The 15,601-nt window shown below is 40.1% G+C and overlaps 2 protein-coding genes across 4 annotated transcripts in view; one reads left to right on the plus strand and one right to left on the minus strand.

The window, feature by feature from the left end:
* Positions 1–2,202: 2,202 nt before the first annotated feature.
* Positions 2,203–7,379, plus strand: Emc4 (ER membrane protein complex subunit 4). The gene is made up of 5 exons (XM_051183792.1): positions 2,203–2,358; positions 2,659–2,773; positions 5,854–6,007; positions 6,248–6,408; positions 6,804–7,379. Exons 1-5 carry the CDS (start codon positions 2,276–2,278, stop codon positions 6,837–6,839), a joined length of 549 nt encoding a protein of 182 aa, XP_051039749.1. The 5' UTR covers positions 2,203–2,275; the 3' UTR covers positions 6,840–7,379.
* Positions 7,052–15,601, minus strand: part of Slc12a6 (solute carrier family 12 member 6) — an 80,084-nt gene continuing 71,534 nt past the window's right edge. For all 3 annotated transcript variants that reach the window (XM_051183789.1, XM_051183788.1, XM_051183791.1), the window contains 7 exons: positions 14,164–14,359; positions 13,523–13,692; positions 12,389–12,520; positions 11,518–11,625; positions 11,163–11,347; positions 10,538–10,671; positions 7,052–9,859 (listed from right to left, as the gene is read on the minus strand). In XM_051183789.1, coding sequence (XP_051039746.1) covers positions 9,768–9,859; positions 10,538–10,671; positions 11,163–11,347; positions 11,518–11,625; positions 12,389–12,520; positions 13,523–13,692; positions 14,164–14,359 — 1,017 coding nt within the window. In that variant the 3' untranslated portion in view covers positions 7,052–9,767. The remainder of the gene's footprint in view (positions 9,860–10,537; positions 10,672–11,162; positions 11,348–11,517; positions 11,626–12,388; positions 12,521–13,522; positions 13,693–14,163; positions 14,360–15,601) is intronic.

A 15,601-nucleotide genomic window follows, 5' to 3' on the forward strand; every position in this document is an offset into this window, starting at 1 on the left:
AAATAAATAAATAAATATTTTTAAAAAATTGTAGATAAGGAAAGAAAACTAAAAGCAATTTTTTAGTAGCCACTTTTATGTTGACAGTTAAATCTTTTACTGGGGGAATGGGCCTGTAAGGGATGGGCATGGGGTCCTTACTGCAGTTTATTTATTGGCACTGTCTTCAGAAGCCTGTGGCTTTCTAACTGGAGAAAGGTTTAATGAGCAGGGCTTGGAAGGTATCATCTGCAGGAAAGGCCAGGCGTACTGTGGCTGGGGCCGCTGGCTGTGCTGTCTGGCACAGTTATTTCATTATCGAGGAACTGGCCATTTTTGTGCAGCCACTACTCTTCTGGTGGCTGCTTGAGGACACCCTTGGTGATGAACACCAGTGCTCTGCTCCTTGGCATCGTGAAGACCATGGTCTTGTGGCTCCATGTTGTGATTAACACATCCATTCTGTGGCTGCTTTGTGGTTCAATGCACCAGTGCAGCCATGCTCTGCTTTGTAACCATTTTTTAATGGTTTATTAACTATACTAACAGCACTGAAAATACCATAGATGTGAGCAGAATGATACATTTATTTCCCAAATCTGATTTTGGAACCCTTCTTCATCTCATTCCTTCTTCATCTTTCTGAGATACATTTTAGCAAATTACACAATGAAAATTCCTGGGATAAAGGAATACATTTCCTGGCTTACTCCTTGTGGATGATCTGATTTATAGTTAAACTTTCTGATAACAAGAAGGGAAATGAATTAAATAGGACTATGTGATTTCATTGACCAATTGAGCATTTTTTAAAAATATTAATTCAAAATTTATTAGCACATGAATGCACTGAAAATTAGGCAACTACTACTTAACACAATATTAGTATTTGTGATATATCCATATATATATGTAATATATATATGGATATATGTGATATTTATATATATGGATATATATATGTGTGTATATATATACACACACACACATATATATATATATATATACATAAAATTAAGTATAATTATAGCCTATTCCTACCATGGTATATTTACTTACAATTTAGTTTATTCACTAAATATTTAGTGTTGTTGTACTAACCAACAGTTTTACTTTTCATGGCTTAAGTTATCTGCAAATAGTTACCTTAGTTCCTATTATGTTCCACAATGTTAAGTTGCACTGTTCTGAATAGGATGTGATTACCACTTTCTCTTCTATGAAAACATAACTGCGAAACTGGAAAAGAGAGTGGCGGTGGGAATCTTAATGTGTGCAGATCATCAAACTCTTAGGTGGCCAAGGAGGCCTTTTTAGCCTCATTCTCAACTCCACAGTCACTACAGTCCCTTCCTCAAAACTCCAGCCATAACAAATAACCTGGGAATAATATAAATAAAAGTAGATAAAATAAACTAACCTTCTTTTAAAATGTACATACTCTTTGATCTAGCAGTTCCATTCCTAGTACGATAATTTAAGGGAACAGATGTACTAAATGATTTTCACACTAACACTGAATTATAAATGGGGTGAGTGGGCGGACACAATTTTCCAATAATAGGCCAAATTAAAATTCAGACAAGCAACTGGATATAAACTTCATTTTCCAGGAACGGTAATGAATATTTATTGATAAAAAAAATTAGGCGTAGGTTACAGGTCTTATTTAATCTCACAGTAGATCTTCAAATTAGGCGAGCATTCCATTTTTGCATGAGGCAGGTGAACTTAGCCGAGGTGACACAATTAGTAAGGAGTGAAAAGACTTAAAAGGGGGACCAGTCAAATCCAGAGCCTACGTATGTTTTCACTCCCACTACCCACCTCGTTGGGTTAGTTTGCGAATTAAGTGGAAAACACACACACACAAAAACCAAATATATATATATAGCTCCTGCAACGCGTGGACACGTAGTAGCCAGAGGCTGAGTAACTCGCTCAAGGTCACCCAATTCCGGCAACCTCAGGATTAAAAACTTCGGACTTCACTCCGGCTCCGCGACACGCACCTAAAAGACAACAGCACAAGCAAGAAGAAGTCTACTCGCAGAGACGTCTCAAGAAGCTGGACCTGTGCACCGCCGGGTTCTTCAGCTTTTCCAAACGCAGAAGGCCGTTCTTCCGGACACCCGAGAGCGAGTTTCCGGGAAGCGCGTGACGTACATATTATGCACCGGAAGTGCGCAGTGGCAGAAGCGAGCGAGCCGGAGCAGCTGCAACCAGCACCTCTAGTTCCTTCGAGAGGAACGCAGCGGCGTGAGGACCAACGCAGCGTTAGCCAGCGGCTGCCGTCATGACGACCCAGGGCCTGGTGGCCAACCGAGGCCGACGGTTCAAGTGGGCCATTGAGCTGAGCGGGCCGGGAGGAGGCAGCAGGTGAGTCTCTCGAGTGAAGCTCGGTGTCCGAGCCTTACCCTAGAACAGCCCCCGGACCTGGGCCACAAGCTTCCGACACGGATGGGTGGCACACAAACGTCTCCTGAGGTTTTGTGCCATAGAAGTCATTTCCCCCTAAGGATCTTTAGTCTTTCCAATAGGCTGCAAACTGACCAGTGTACGAGAGGATCTAGTTTGGGTAGCTACATCTGAGGATCTTTATTCTTGTGATTGATAGAGCTGGGAACGGGGGCTTTGAAAGTAGCAGTCATAGTCTCTTGATTTGACTTGGTTCTTTAGGGGCCGAAGTGACCGGGGCAGTGGACAGGGAGACTCACTCTATCCAGTCGGTTACTTGGACAAGCAAGTGCCTGATACCAGCGTGCAAGAGACAGACCGGATCCTGGTGGAGAAGGTACAGAGGTATTAGCTGTTACTATAGCATTTTGGCTTTGGCCAGCCTTGGCTCACCTTACTCTGCAGAGTAGAGGTAAAGATAGCCATTGCCTCAGTGTTTGGGAGCTAAACTGCTTTAGATTCGTATTATAGTATCTTACATACAAGATCCAAAAGTGGTTAACAGTTGAAAAGAGTGCGTTTATGAAATAGGTTGAAAAAGGCATCGGTGGCAACACCTTCCTCTTGAAGGCATACTTTCCTGCTCTCATTCCCTGACATCGTCCTTTCAGTTTGTCAGGATACTGTGTTACTTAAAAAAAAAAAAAAAAGAAGTACATATATATATATATACACACACACACACCACACACACACACATGTATACACACACACACACACACACACACACACACACACACACATGGAATTGAACTCCAGTCCATCTGGAAGAGCAGCCAGTGCTCTTAACTGCTGAGCCATCTCTTCAGTCCCTTGTGTTACTTTTACGTTTAAAAACGAAATCCCAATCCTGCTAACATTTCTTGCTGCCTTCACCTGTTACATCATATTGCACCCAGATTTTTGCAGTAGACTAATCATTTATCAACCTTCCCTCTACTTAAAATTAATAAAGCATGATTTCTTAAACTCTGCACTGTTTTCTATCGGAGACTAAGTGCTTTTTCGATGTGGGGAGTTGTGCTGGGTACTAATCTCTACAATATTAGGTACCATTATTTCATTACGTAATTGTTGAACTAAAGATGTTTCCAGCATTACCACATGTTTTCCAGGAGGCAAATTGCCCGTGCTTGGGAACCTCTAATGTAAAAGGGTACAATTTGATGAGCTTTAACATTGTATACTCCCAATAAAACCACCACTATTTGAAAGAAAACCTGTATTCAAGTCTCCCCCTCCCTCAAATTCCCAGTATCCCTTTTTGAATAGAGTTCTAACTTGTCTTACTTCCTCTACCTTGTTCCCCTGTAGTCTGCAAGCACGTCCATCAAAATGATCCCTTTAAAACATGCTAGATCATCCCTACTCAAAATCAGCTTATAAGTCCATGTTCATTCAGCATAAAAACCAAATCTTTTTAGTATTATGTATAACTAACTCTGCATGCCCCAGTCAAACTCCTTGTAACATCTTATCACCTTATCACCTACCCTTTGCAGTTGTTTGTCATAATGGTTTCCTTGCTGCTCCTTAAGGGTACCAGACAAGTTCCCATTCCCTGCTTTTTTATTTTTTATTCTTGGAATGATTTTCCTCTGGATTCCATTATAACTTGCTTGTTCTTTTCCTTTAGGGTCTTTCTACTGTTACATAGTTAATCCTTTTTCTGTGGCATTCTGCATTCTTTATTTTTTCCGGTGTCATATATGTTATAAATATATCACATGGTAATTATATTGTTATTTAGCATGTCTTTCCACTCTTGTAAAGCTATATTCTCAGGAATTTTACAAAAGTGTGTCCTAAGTGTTTGGAATGGTACTTGATACTTTCCTTTTTATATTTCCCTCACAGTCTTAATATTGCTAAACACATGTTTTTTATCCCAATGAATGTATACATTCAGTTTTTACAATATGAAAATGACTAATTTTTTGATAAGTATTATCTGTTTTTTCATCTTGGCTCATTGAAGTATGATTACATTGTAGTAAGTTATTAAATTACATGATTTTAAAAAGGCAGATCATAAATTACTTTTATAACAATTCTATGTTCTATGAATGGTCTATAGGAAAGTATTTACAAATAAGGCTTTTTAAAATGCAAATAAAATAGTTACAGTTATATTTATATAGCTAGACTTACTTTGCCTATATTGTTAGGGTTATTTTCTTTTAGGTTTACTTTATGCCTATCAGTGTTTTGCTTGCACATACATGTTTCGTGTATGCCTGGTGCTTTCAGAGTCAGAAGAATTAGAATCCTCTGTGGAGTTATGGATACTTGTGAGTCCCCGTGTGGGTGCTAGGAATCAAAGTGTTCCCAGCAGAAGCAGCAAGTACTTTTAAACACTGAGCCATCTCTCCATTGCCTTTGTCAGGATTTTTGCATTTAGACTTATTTATACACACACACACACACTCACACACTCACTTCTCGTAATGGTCTTTTGAAGTTTGGGTATGCATGGGTTTTGAGTTGTAGAATTTTTAGTTTAGTTTTAGCTCTACATGGTTAGAATTTGCCAAGGGAAGCCACCTGGGCTTAGGGTCAGCTTTGTTAGCTGCCACGGGACTATGTGTGTTCCTTTTTTCTTTTCCATTTGTGTAAGTTATGTTTCTAGGAATTTACCCGTCTCCTAATAAAGTTCAAATAGGCAAAGTAGTTTATAATAGAGCTGTTTATTATAGTTTATTATAGAGTAGTTTATTATAGAGCTGTCCCCCATTCCCCTATTCCTTCTAGACATGAAAGACTTGTCCTCTCTCCTTTCTAATTCATCAGACTTAGAAATGAATTTGTAATCTTTGCATAAGACAAGTTTAGCTTTGATGATTTTATTTTATTAATGAATTTCTGTCATTTTTGTTTTCTCAAAATCCTTTAGTTTGTTCTTTTTCTAACTTTCATGAGCTAGATGAGTCTTCTAACACAATCTTAAGATTATGAATTTCTAGCTGGGTGTGGTGGTGCATATCTATAATTCTATCAGTTGAGAGGATGATACAAAAAAAAAAAATCTAAAGTTGTAGGTCAACCACACATAGCAAGATCTCAAGGTTATAACCTTTCTCAAAACTTGCTGGGCAGTGGTAGCATACACCTTTATTCCCAGCACTTGGGAGGCAGAAGCAGGCAGATTTCTGAATTCGAGACTAGCCTAGTCTACAGAGGGAGTTCCAAGACAGCCAGGGCTACACAGAGACCATCCTGAAAAGGAAACAAAAAGACCCCCTGGAAAGCTGGTATAGGGAAGAGTAGTGGTAGAGAAGAAGGGGGACTTGCAGCAGCCTGAAGTGGCGGAGCTGAAAAGTCAGTCAAGCTGAGAAATGAAGCTTCTACTTGACTTAAGCAGTCATGCAGTAAATGTGAGACGAAAGATAGTGATGAGAGGTTTAAACTCTGTTTTAGCGCTGCTGGGACATCGCCCTGGGCCCTCTCAAGCAGATTCCTATGAACCTCTTCATCATGTACATGGCAGGCAATACCATCTCCATCTTCCCTACTATGATGGTGTGTATGATGGCCTGGCGACCCATTCAAGCACTTATGGCCATTTCAGCCAGTAAGTATTCATAAAATAACCATCCTTCCTTGGGTGCTAAAGATTGAAGGCAAATTCTTTGGTGTATTTTTGGAAGGGTGATGGTGGTAGTGGGTGACATGAAAAGAAAATGGTGTGGAGTTTTCTTTTTACTTAAGATTGATATTTACAATCTTATTTTGTGTCTGTAGGTATAAATTCATGGTTGCTTTCATTCATATTGGGAGAAAGTGGTTTTAACGATGTCTGTTATCCCAACAGCTTTTAAGATGCTGGAGAGTTCAAGTCAGAAGTTTCTTCAAGGTTTGGTCTATCTCATTGGGAACCTCATGGGTTTGGCACTGGCTGTTTACAAGTGCCAGTCCATGGGACTGTTGCCTACACATGCATCAGATTGGCTGGCCTTTATCGAGCCCCCTGAGGTAAGGTTAAATTCCAGGCAAATGGGATGTCGTTCATTTGATGGTAGGGAATTAGAGTTGGTGTTGAGAGTTCATTTTTTTCTTTCTTTCTTTTCTTTTCTTTTTTTTTTTTTTGAAGCTTTATTTTTACATTTACATTTTTATTGCATACCTATGTGTGTTGTGGAGGTTAGAGAACAATTTGCAGGAGTTGGTTTTCTCCTTCTACTATATGGGTTTTGGGAACTGAATTCAGGTTATCAGGCTTGGTAGCAAGTGCCCTTACCCACTGAGCCCTCCTAGCTGGCCCAAGAGTTCATTTCTTAAGTAATAAAACAATAGGAGTTTGGAAGTTACAATGTCGTCTTTGGCAGAGCTTGTGATTAACCATTCACCTTTGCTGTTTCTTTTTCTAGAGAATGGAGTTCAGTGGTGGAGGATTACTTTTGTGAACCTGAGGAAGCAGCACCTGATGTCCATGGGCCTTGTTTGCATGGGCCTCATTTGCCCGGTTTCAGCTCACAGCTCCTAAGTATGCTCATGCTCACTTAAAATAATCACGCATGTTGAGGAGAAACAAAACGTCTACAATTGTTTTTGTAGTGAGAGATTCTTCAAGGACAATGTGCAACATGTTACAGCGGAAAAGAAACTACAGAACAACTTCTGACTGAAAATAATGTAGAAAACTTTATTTATGTTCCCAGCACAGAGCAAAACAAACAAAACAAGACTCTATGTAAACAAAAGAATAGCAGCCGCTGAGTAGCAGCATCTCCTTCCAATAAATTAAATGGTCAAGAACAATGCTTGAAAAGTTTCTCAACTTCCCCTTAAATCTATGTTAATATTTCACTTCAATCTATATTGCATAAGCAGAGACAAAAATTCTGTATCAGACATTTTTTTTTGGAAGATGTTGAGAAACTAATAATGCAGGATTCAAATTACACATGATAAAAAGAAAAATAAACCAGAAAAGAGCATGTAAATATGCTTACAGTGTAACTTATTTTAATACCCACAATAAGAAGTTTTTTAACATTTAGGGGGAATGAGGGTTGGTGGGATCCTTGGGGCCACAAGAATAGGAGACAACGGAAGATGAAGAGCAGTGACTTTTCCTTTGCCATGAGGAAGCTGGCACCTGTCAAGCAGGCCCTGCAGTTCAAACTCCAGCTTTTAAGATAACTAAGAAAGGTTGAGGAAGACCAGTTTGGGGAGAATGAATGTTGCAGCCTGCCCTGCTAAACTTAAGGGTAAGACAAAAGCTGGGTCTTGTAAGAAGGCAGGAGAAGGTCTTTCTCTTCCCTCTAGAAGCATTGGCCCCTTCCCCTAAGGTGCATTTTCTCTCAAGTTTTCAGTATTGCTTTATTTGCAGTGATTAAAAGATAAAGACACTTTGCAGACAGACAACATAAGCAACACATAGACATGAAATGCTCTAGACAGGGATGAGTAAAATCTGGCTTAATAACCATTTTTCCATGTAACAGTGATTTTATGTTCTAGGAACTGAAATAATAGCTATATTAGTAGCTATTGGTTTTCTTACTCTTTTGAAGATTCTTACATAGCTCTAACCACAAACAGCCTTTGTAAAAGTTAACTTTATTCTCTGCCCATATTTGTTTGGTAAGGGAAAGAGGTGTTAATCATTTTGGTCAGGGGTAGATGTGTTAGGCATTCCTGGGCAAGCTGGCTTTTATAGAATTGGTGTTTAACACCTTGCAGCCTAAAGAACTATACTCAACTATGCAATGGAGTGTTGGAAAGGGAATTGTAGTTTTTACCCTCTGCAGGGAGATACAGGAAAAGATTCTGTATCCTCACTGCTACCTTGAGTAGGCCTGGGGTGGGGGTGGGGATGAAGAACTGATCATATGACTCAGCTTCTTAAGCCATTTTGAGGGTTTTCTTCTGTCTCTGGGGTTGAATTCTGGATGTTCCATGTCTTACAGGGTATGGAGCGTAGCACAATTTACCATAAATAGAGGGGAATTTAAAAGCAGCCATGTATGTAAGCAAGAAGTTTCTTATCTTGTAAAGAACATGAAGGTTTCACATGCTTGAAATTACTGCTCAGTCACAGATGTCCTACACTGGTAAGCCAGGTGTTCATGATCAATAAGATCAATAAATTAGAAAAATAAGCCGAGCTTACACAAGTTATTTTCTTGGCACATTTAGAGCTTTTTGAAAACAAAACTGACAAGAGCAGATCATTGGTTCAGGGAACCACTTGGTTTTGAACCAAGTTTCTGGAGTCAGAATGAAGAATAATATTGAGAGAGTAAAGCTCAGCTCTGGGCATGGAGGTGAGTGCCTCAAGTCTTCACTATGGCTTTGGTGAAGAGGCCACATGTTGATTTCTTGTGAAAGAAGAGCTGCTTACTTCAGGCCAGTGCAAACCTGTCTGCCACTTTAGACAGATGACTTTGGCACCATGAAAAGGGTATGGCTCTCACATGCCCAGGTCCACTGCTGAACCCCTCTAAGGCCGGGAACCCTCGGAGGTGGCAGTGCACAGTCCTAGTGTCTCTTCCTTACCTTTTTTTTTTTTTTTTTTTAAATCAGTGCCTACTAAGGATAGAAGAGACCCTCCTGGTTAAGCTGCATAACAAACTACATTTCTTGGATGATCATTGTGTGCTTTGTGTTGCATAGCTAACTACAAGCTCTGTTCCTGTACATCTTAATTGGTATTCTCTGGAATCTCCTTAGTCCAGCCATTCGAAAACCTGAAAAACATTTTCTATAGTAACACTGTCTGCATTACAACCACAGAATGGTTTTTTAAAAAGAAAGATGGTTGAGATATACAGTGGAAGAGTATGGACAATAAAACAGTATCGGGAGGGGGGGGAGGGAATCTGATTTTTGAGTAAGAAGGCTGTGGCTATGTTTCAGGTTTTGTATATCAGTATCCTAAGTTTCACTTGGCTTGCCATGGGCTAGCTCCACAATGGTAACATTTACTTAGGTGAGGTGAGGCTGACTATTACCTCTCTGGTGCCATCATAGAACTGTGTCTTCTGAGACTCATTCTAAATGTTGAATATTAACTTTTTTGTTGTTGTGTTTAGTTAAATTTCTAGCATATGTTACTAACTCACTACCTTCAGCAGTGCCAAAAGATTCCCTTTGACTTAGCTTGTTAATTTTCACCTGCCATCCCCTGCCATAGAAATAGCTTTTAGGACTTGACCATTCTAATGTTGAGAGTATTTGCTTCTGCTGGAATGGCAGATCATGTTGCAGTCAAGAGCGTAGTTGGGGCTCAGCTCCACAAGAATAGAGTGGTAGGAAAGAACTGTCATCTCCATGGACGATGAGTCTTTTAGGGAAAGTAAGACCAAGCAGAATCTTCCACAAGCTGACTATGAGTAAATGGTGATCACTTCACTGCCACCACCCCGGACAAGGAGGACTCGCTCTAATCCCTCGGTGAGTACTTCTAGAAATTCCATGTCTTCAGAAGTTGTCAAGGAAACAGGCAGACAAATAGTATAGTTTATAACCTGGCACCAGTAATCTATTTGATCACAGAACTGCAAACTCAGCATACCTCTCTTAATAATTATACACTCAGAATAGGAAAAACCTGAACTGTGGGCTCAACATCCATCTATACATCTACCCACCCATTCTTTTCAGCAGTGCTATGCTATGCATTAAAACTAGAGCCTTGTGTATGCTAGGCAAACACCCTATGTGCAGCTGATTCATGATCTGATTTTATTTTTTTGAAATTCTGAAACAGGATCTCACTAAATTGCTCAGGCTGATCTTGACTCACTATGACACATAAGCAGACTTTTGTAATTTTTCCTCACCTTTCTAAGTAGCTGAGATTATGGGTTTGCACCACCAAGCCTGAAACAGGATTCATTTTAAACCTATGAAATAGTCCTGGGATCTAGACCCTTTGCACAGCTAATATAAGATATTCTCATATGTTTCTCCCACCCACCCCCACCTCCCCCAGCTTCCTGAGTGGAAGTCAATCTCCCATCTTTGGAAGCATCCCATTCTGCTCTTCCTCAGAGAGGGAAGTGGGGAACAGACCTACTTTAACCAATGCCTTTTCTAATAACAGGCTAAGAAGATTTTTCCCCCCCACTGGTGGCATTACTCTCATAAAGGATACAGTTTTCATCACCTTCAGGGTTTCGGGGTGGCCCTGGCATATTCAGCAAAACCAGTTTTGCTTCATGGGACTTGTTAACTATGACTTCATTGAGTTTCACTGCTGTATGCATCCGTCTCACATTGGAGTGGTCCCTGAGTAGGGAAGAAGTAAGGTAGTTGTAAGTATTTTTTATGCCCAGAGCTGTTTAACTTGACTATGAATAATGCGATAATTTCTTTGCTATATTAACATTAAAAATTTCATTGTATTTGCGTATGTATGTATAAGAGGGCAGCTTTTTGAAGTTGGTTTCTGTTCAAAAACTTTTGGGAGAGTAGTCCTGGTGATCAAATTCAAGTCCTAAGGCTTGACAACAAGCTATTACCTCACTGGCCTGGTTTTCTCATTCTGTTTGCTTATTTTATAATAATAGACAAATAATACAGAAATAATGTACAGGAGAAAAGGATAGCTTGTATCAATGTTTAGTTGGGAATTAATCTTTATAGGCAAACAATAAATAGCTGATTTAGTCAAGATGAAAACACCCCATCCTATGTGACTGTATTCAGGTAAAATCACATATGTACCACTCTCTAGGATACTGTTATTACAGGATAAGCTTGGGAGTGGAAACACTTACGGACGCATATTAAGTAAGTCCTGGAATCCTTCCATTGACTTGACCTTTTGCCCCCGGGATGCCATGTATTTATCCTTGGTCCAAGTCATATGCACCTTCTCCTGGTAAGTTTCTGTCTCTTCATCCTCATCAGAACCAATGCTAGTTAAGCGCAGCATTGAGTTTCGATCTTTCACCAGCTGTGCCTGGGGAAGGCCAAACAGTTACTCTCCCTGTTCTTTTCCTCATGCTTTAACTGTTTTGAAAGGACAGTAGGTTATACTGGAATAACTGATAAAATGAGAAGCAAAGATTAGTCGTCTGTATCATTGACAGTCCCCACAGAACAGGCCAGGTCAGTTCCGCAAGCTCTTACCTCTCTGTCGCGTTCTGTTTTGGATAGACGCATGTGTCTGAGCATCTGGGACCTCTGCTCCATCATCAGGGTGCGCTCATATGTATAGGCAGATATGTCACTGTCATGCTGCCACAGACAGCACACAAAAAAACAACAGAGTTAAACACATTTTTATTTTTACACACTGACCCGATTCAAAAAAACTGTCACCTTATCAGCCTTTGACTCCTATTTTGTTCAGTCTTGAGTTATAAAGACACTTGGTTTGGAGGATGTCCATTAAATACAGAGACACTGAGTATTCTCTATGATTTAATCATATTTGTTTCCTTTAAAAAAAAAAACCTGCAGTCTGTATTTTCCACACAAAACTAACAAAACGAGTGTGATTTTTAACATGAACTAAATATTAATAAACATTAAGCAACTAAGGATTTGAGATATATATATATATATCATATATAGTATGTAGCTCATATGTATGTGAGCTGTGTAATAAACAAATAACAAATCAAATAAAAAGCAACCAACCCCAGGGACAGGAAGATGATTCAGTGTGTAAAGGCATTTGCTGCCAACTCTGATGCCCCGAATTTGGGTGCAAAGACACATGATAGAAGAACTGACTATAAGTTGTCCTCTGAGTCTGTCTCTATCTCTCTCTTACACACACACACACACACACACACACACACACAGTAATAAAAATTTAGATCGTTTTGAAAAAGAAAGCATTTACACACCCTACTTACTTAGGTCAGTTAGGGTTATGCTAGGCTTAGGGGTTAAAGCACACATTTACAGCTGAGCACCATCCCCGACTAGATTCTAGTGAGAGCCAGGGCTGGGGGAGTGGTGCTCTTGTCTATGTTGGACTCCACCTCCTTACCATCTCCACCACTTCCACTTCTGCCTCAATGCGCAGATGGTACAGGAAGGTGGCCAGGTCCTTCTTCATCTGGATGCTGTTGTCTTCGAGTTGGGCCACTGTGAAGATCCTTATGCTGCATTTTCGCCATACCTGATGGAGGGTTGTGTGTACATGGAAAATTAGGTGTAAGGAGGGAAAAAGTGATTTTTTTAAAACAAGAGGTTTGTGACTAGAAGGACCTTGCTATAGTATCAAGTATTGGTTCCTTGCTTCCTGCTTGGTTCAGTTTTGTAGTAGTGTAAAAGACTGACTAAGCAACAACTTAAATACAATCTAAATTAACACAATAGCTCAGGCTGGCCTTGAACTTTGATCCTCCCAACAGGGCCTGCTGAGTGGTGGGATTTACCAGCATTTTTCACCATTCCTGGCTTTAACTTCTTAATTCCATTAAGAGAAAAAACTTGCTCATGTAGTACTGTGAAATTGGTTTTTGTCCCTGACTCCTGGCATATAAATTGTAAAATCCTTGGAAGGACAGAGGGGCTGATGATTGAGTTGACCACCAATGGCATGGGTAGAACAAACAGGGTTTGCAGTCTGCAGCCTCAGGATGTGGGAAGACAGTGTGTAAGACTGACTATCCATCTGAGGGAGAGAATCCTACCTTGGATAATGAAGTCAGAATTGATTTGCCTACTGCAGGAACAGCTGCTGGCTTCATATGGTGAGGTAAAACATATCCTCACTCAGGATACACTCAAAGAGCTCAATTCAGACAGTATAACAATGACACCATACAAACTTATCAGAGAATGAGCATATAGGGTATGATTTATACAACATATACATACTTACCCCTGAAACTGATACATTCCTGTTTTTGTTTTTTCCTGAACATTCATACAGAACTTAAGGTGGATTTCACTTAAGGTGGATTGGTATAACATACAACAAGAAAATGAAAAAAAAAAAAAAGCCCTAAACCCACTCTACTTATAAGGCTGAAGCTGGGATTACAGGACAGCCAAGAATTTGCCCCATCTCTTCAGATTTTAAGTCCCACCAATACACAGTTTAATCATCCTCCTCCTCCACCTAGTGAACAGGACAGTGAGAGGGAGTGCTTTTAAAGACAGCAGCCCAGAATACCTTGTGCTGTTTCAGTAGGAATGGTAATAGCATGAGCATGCCCCCATCATGCACAATCCACCACACATCAATGTTGCCCTCAGAAAATTGCTCCACATTGCTGGGAAAGAAGGAGACATTTTTAGCCACCAGCAGGGCTAGATGGGCAGCAGTTGTCACTCGAACTGTGCCTATGGAGAGAAGAAAGAACTGGGATATGCAAACGAGAATTGCTGGCCTTTCTTTGCTTCCCACCATTGCAAGAAAAGAAGGTAATTCTCATTGACACTTAGTTGAAGATATGTCCTACTGACATAATACATTACACTTGACTAAGAGGCTGAGGCCACTAAGGAAAGTCTAGAGAGCAAGTAACCATGGAAAAACATGGTTTAGCAAACAAGGGATACTACATATTTAAAGTATGAATTAGGGAGAATCTGATTAAAGACCATCTTTCTAGTTTCCTGTGAGGACATCAAAATGAGAAATGACTAACAAAAACAACAACAGATGAGACTTGACAGATTATTGTTGAGTTTTTAGGTGGTCTTTTAACAGCATGCTTCAACATGACAGTCTCTCCTTTAGGAGAGTTAGGATAACAGATTCAATTTGATTCCCCTCTGGGCCCTCAGGTCAGTACAGGAAACATTTTGTACCAATGAAAGTCTTCCAAGCGCGAGCATCTTCACTCTGACGCCAGCCGTTGGGCCAGCCCATCACCACTGTGTTGTGCTTCATGCCCCCAAGGCCACAGGACTGGATGAGGTGTGAAATGCCCTCTTTCAGCTTGGCAGCCACCACCAGCTGGCAGAATCCCTTTACCTTTTCTGCCTCCATTAGGTGCTTAATGGTCTGAAAAAGATACAAAACTTCAACTGCTTTACCCTGGACCTTTTAATTCATCATTCCTTCTCATTACTGTATTCCCATCTTTCTTTGACTTCTATGTAAGACTGTATCTCCATATAAAAGTCCAGAAAGTCAAATGTGCTTTATTGAAGTGTTATCTTTGTTTTGGTCATTTTTACTTTAGAAGTGCTAACTGACTATACTTCTATCTGTAGCTGGTTGTCCACATGGAGCTTCTCTTCCCTTTCCTCTATTCTGCTTGCTTCCTTTTCAGATGAAGCATTAAGTGCAGGGCTGTCCAAAATACCGAGTACAGTTTCTTGACTGACAAAGCAAATTCACTGGTGTAAACACCACACTCTTGTTAACCCCAGGCATGCCCTGAGATATTGTTCATGAAAACTAATCTGATGATCCCTAAAGTTACACTTCAGAATTTTCTCAGGTAAGGTTTCCCTTTTTTATTCTTCTCTTGTTCTTTTTGTTTGCTTTTGTTTTGTGAGACAGGGTTTCTCTGGGTAGCTTTGAAGCCTGTCCTGGAACTCCAAGAAATCCACCTGCCTCTGACTTCCAAATGCTGGGATTACAGGTGTGCACCACCACCATCTGGCTCCTTCTCTTGTTCTTATATTCATTCTAACGTTTGAATGGTGACTGAGGAAACCTGCATTTAGTCAAGCTAACTTAAGGGTGGCACCATATGCCTATTTATTATTACCTAACTCCTTTGTTGGAAAGGAATGGGAATAATGATGTACAAAATGGACATGATTTTCTCAAAGACACAAATTAAGTCAGTGGTTTTTAGGGTAAGGTTCTCAATTTGAAACCATATGCTTTTTTAAAAAATTAATTTGTGTCATTTGGGTTGTTTCCCAGAATTTCTAGTTTAAAAAAAACGATTAATTTTAAAAATTAATTATGGCCAGGAGATCATACCCTACACCTTTATTCCCAGCACTTGGGAGGCAGCCAGGCACATCTCTGTGAGTTTGAGGTCAGCCTGGTCCACAGAGTGAGTTCCAGGATGGCCAGGGATACCTAAAGAAACCTTGTCTAGAAAAACCAAAAGAGAAAAAGTGTGTGTGTGTGTGTGTGTGTGTGTGTGTGTATTTATGCATGCATGCATGCATGTATGTATGTATGATTAAGAATGCAGGTAGACACCAGAAGGAGTTTGACTCCCTGGAGTTAGAGTTATAAGTGGATTATCAGAGGCCTAACAAGGGTGCTGGGAATCAAACT

This window comes from Phodopus roborovskii, unplaced genomic scaffold, assembly GCF_943737965.1.
Source record: "Phodopus roborovskii unplaced genomic scaffold, PHOROB, whole genome shotgun sequence".
Classification (NCBI taxonomy): Eukaryota; Metazoa; Chordata; class Mammalia; order Rodentia; family Cricetidae; genus Phodopus; species Phodopus roborovskii.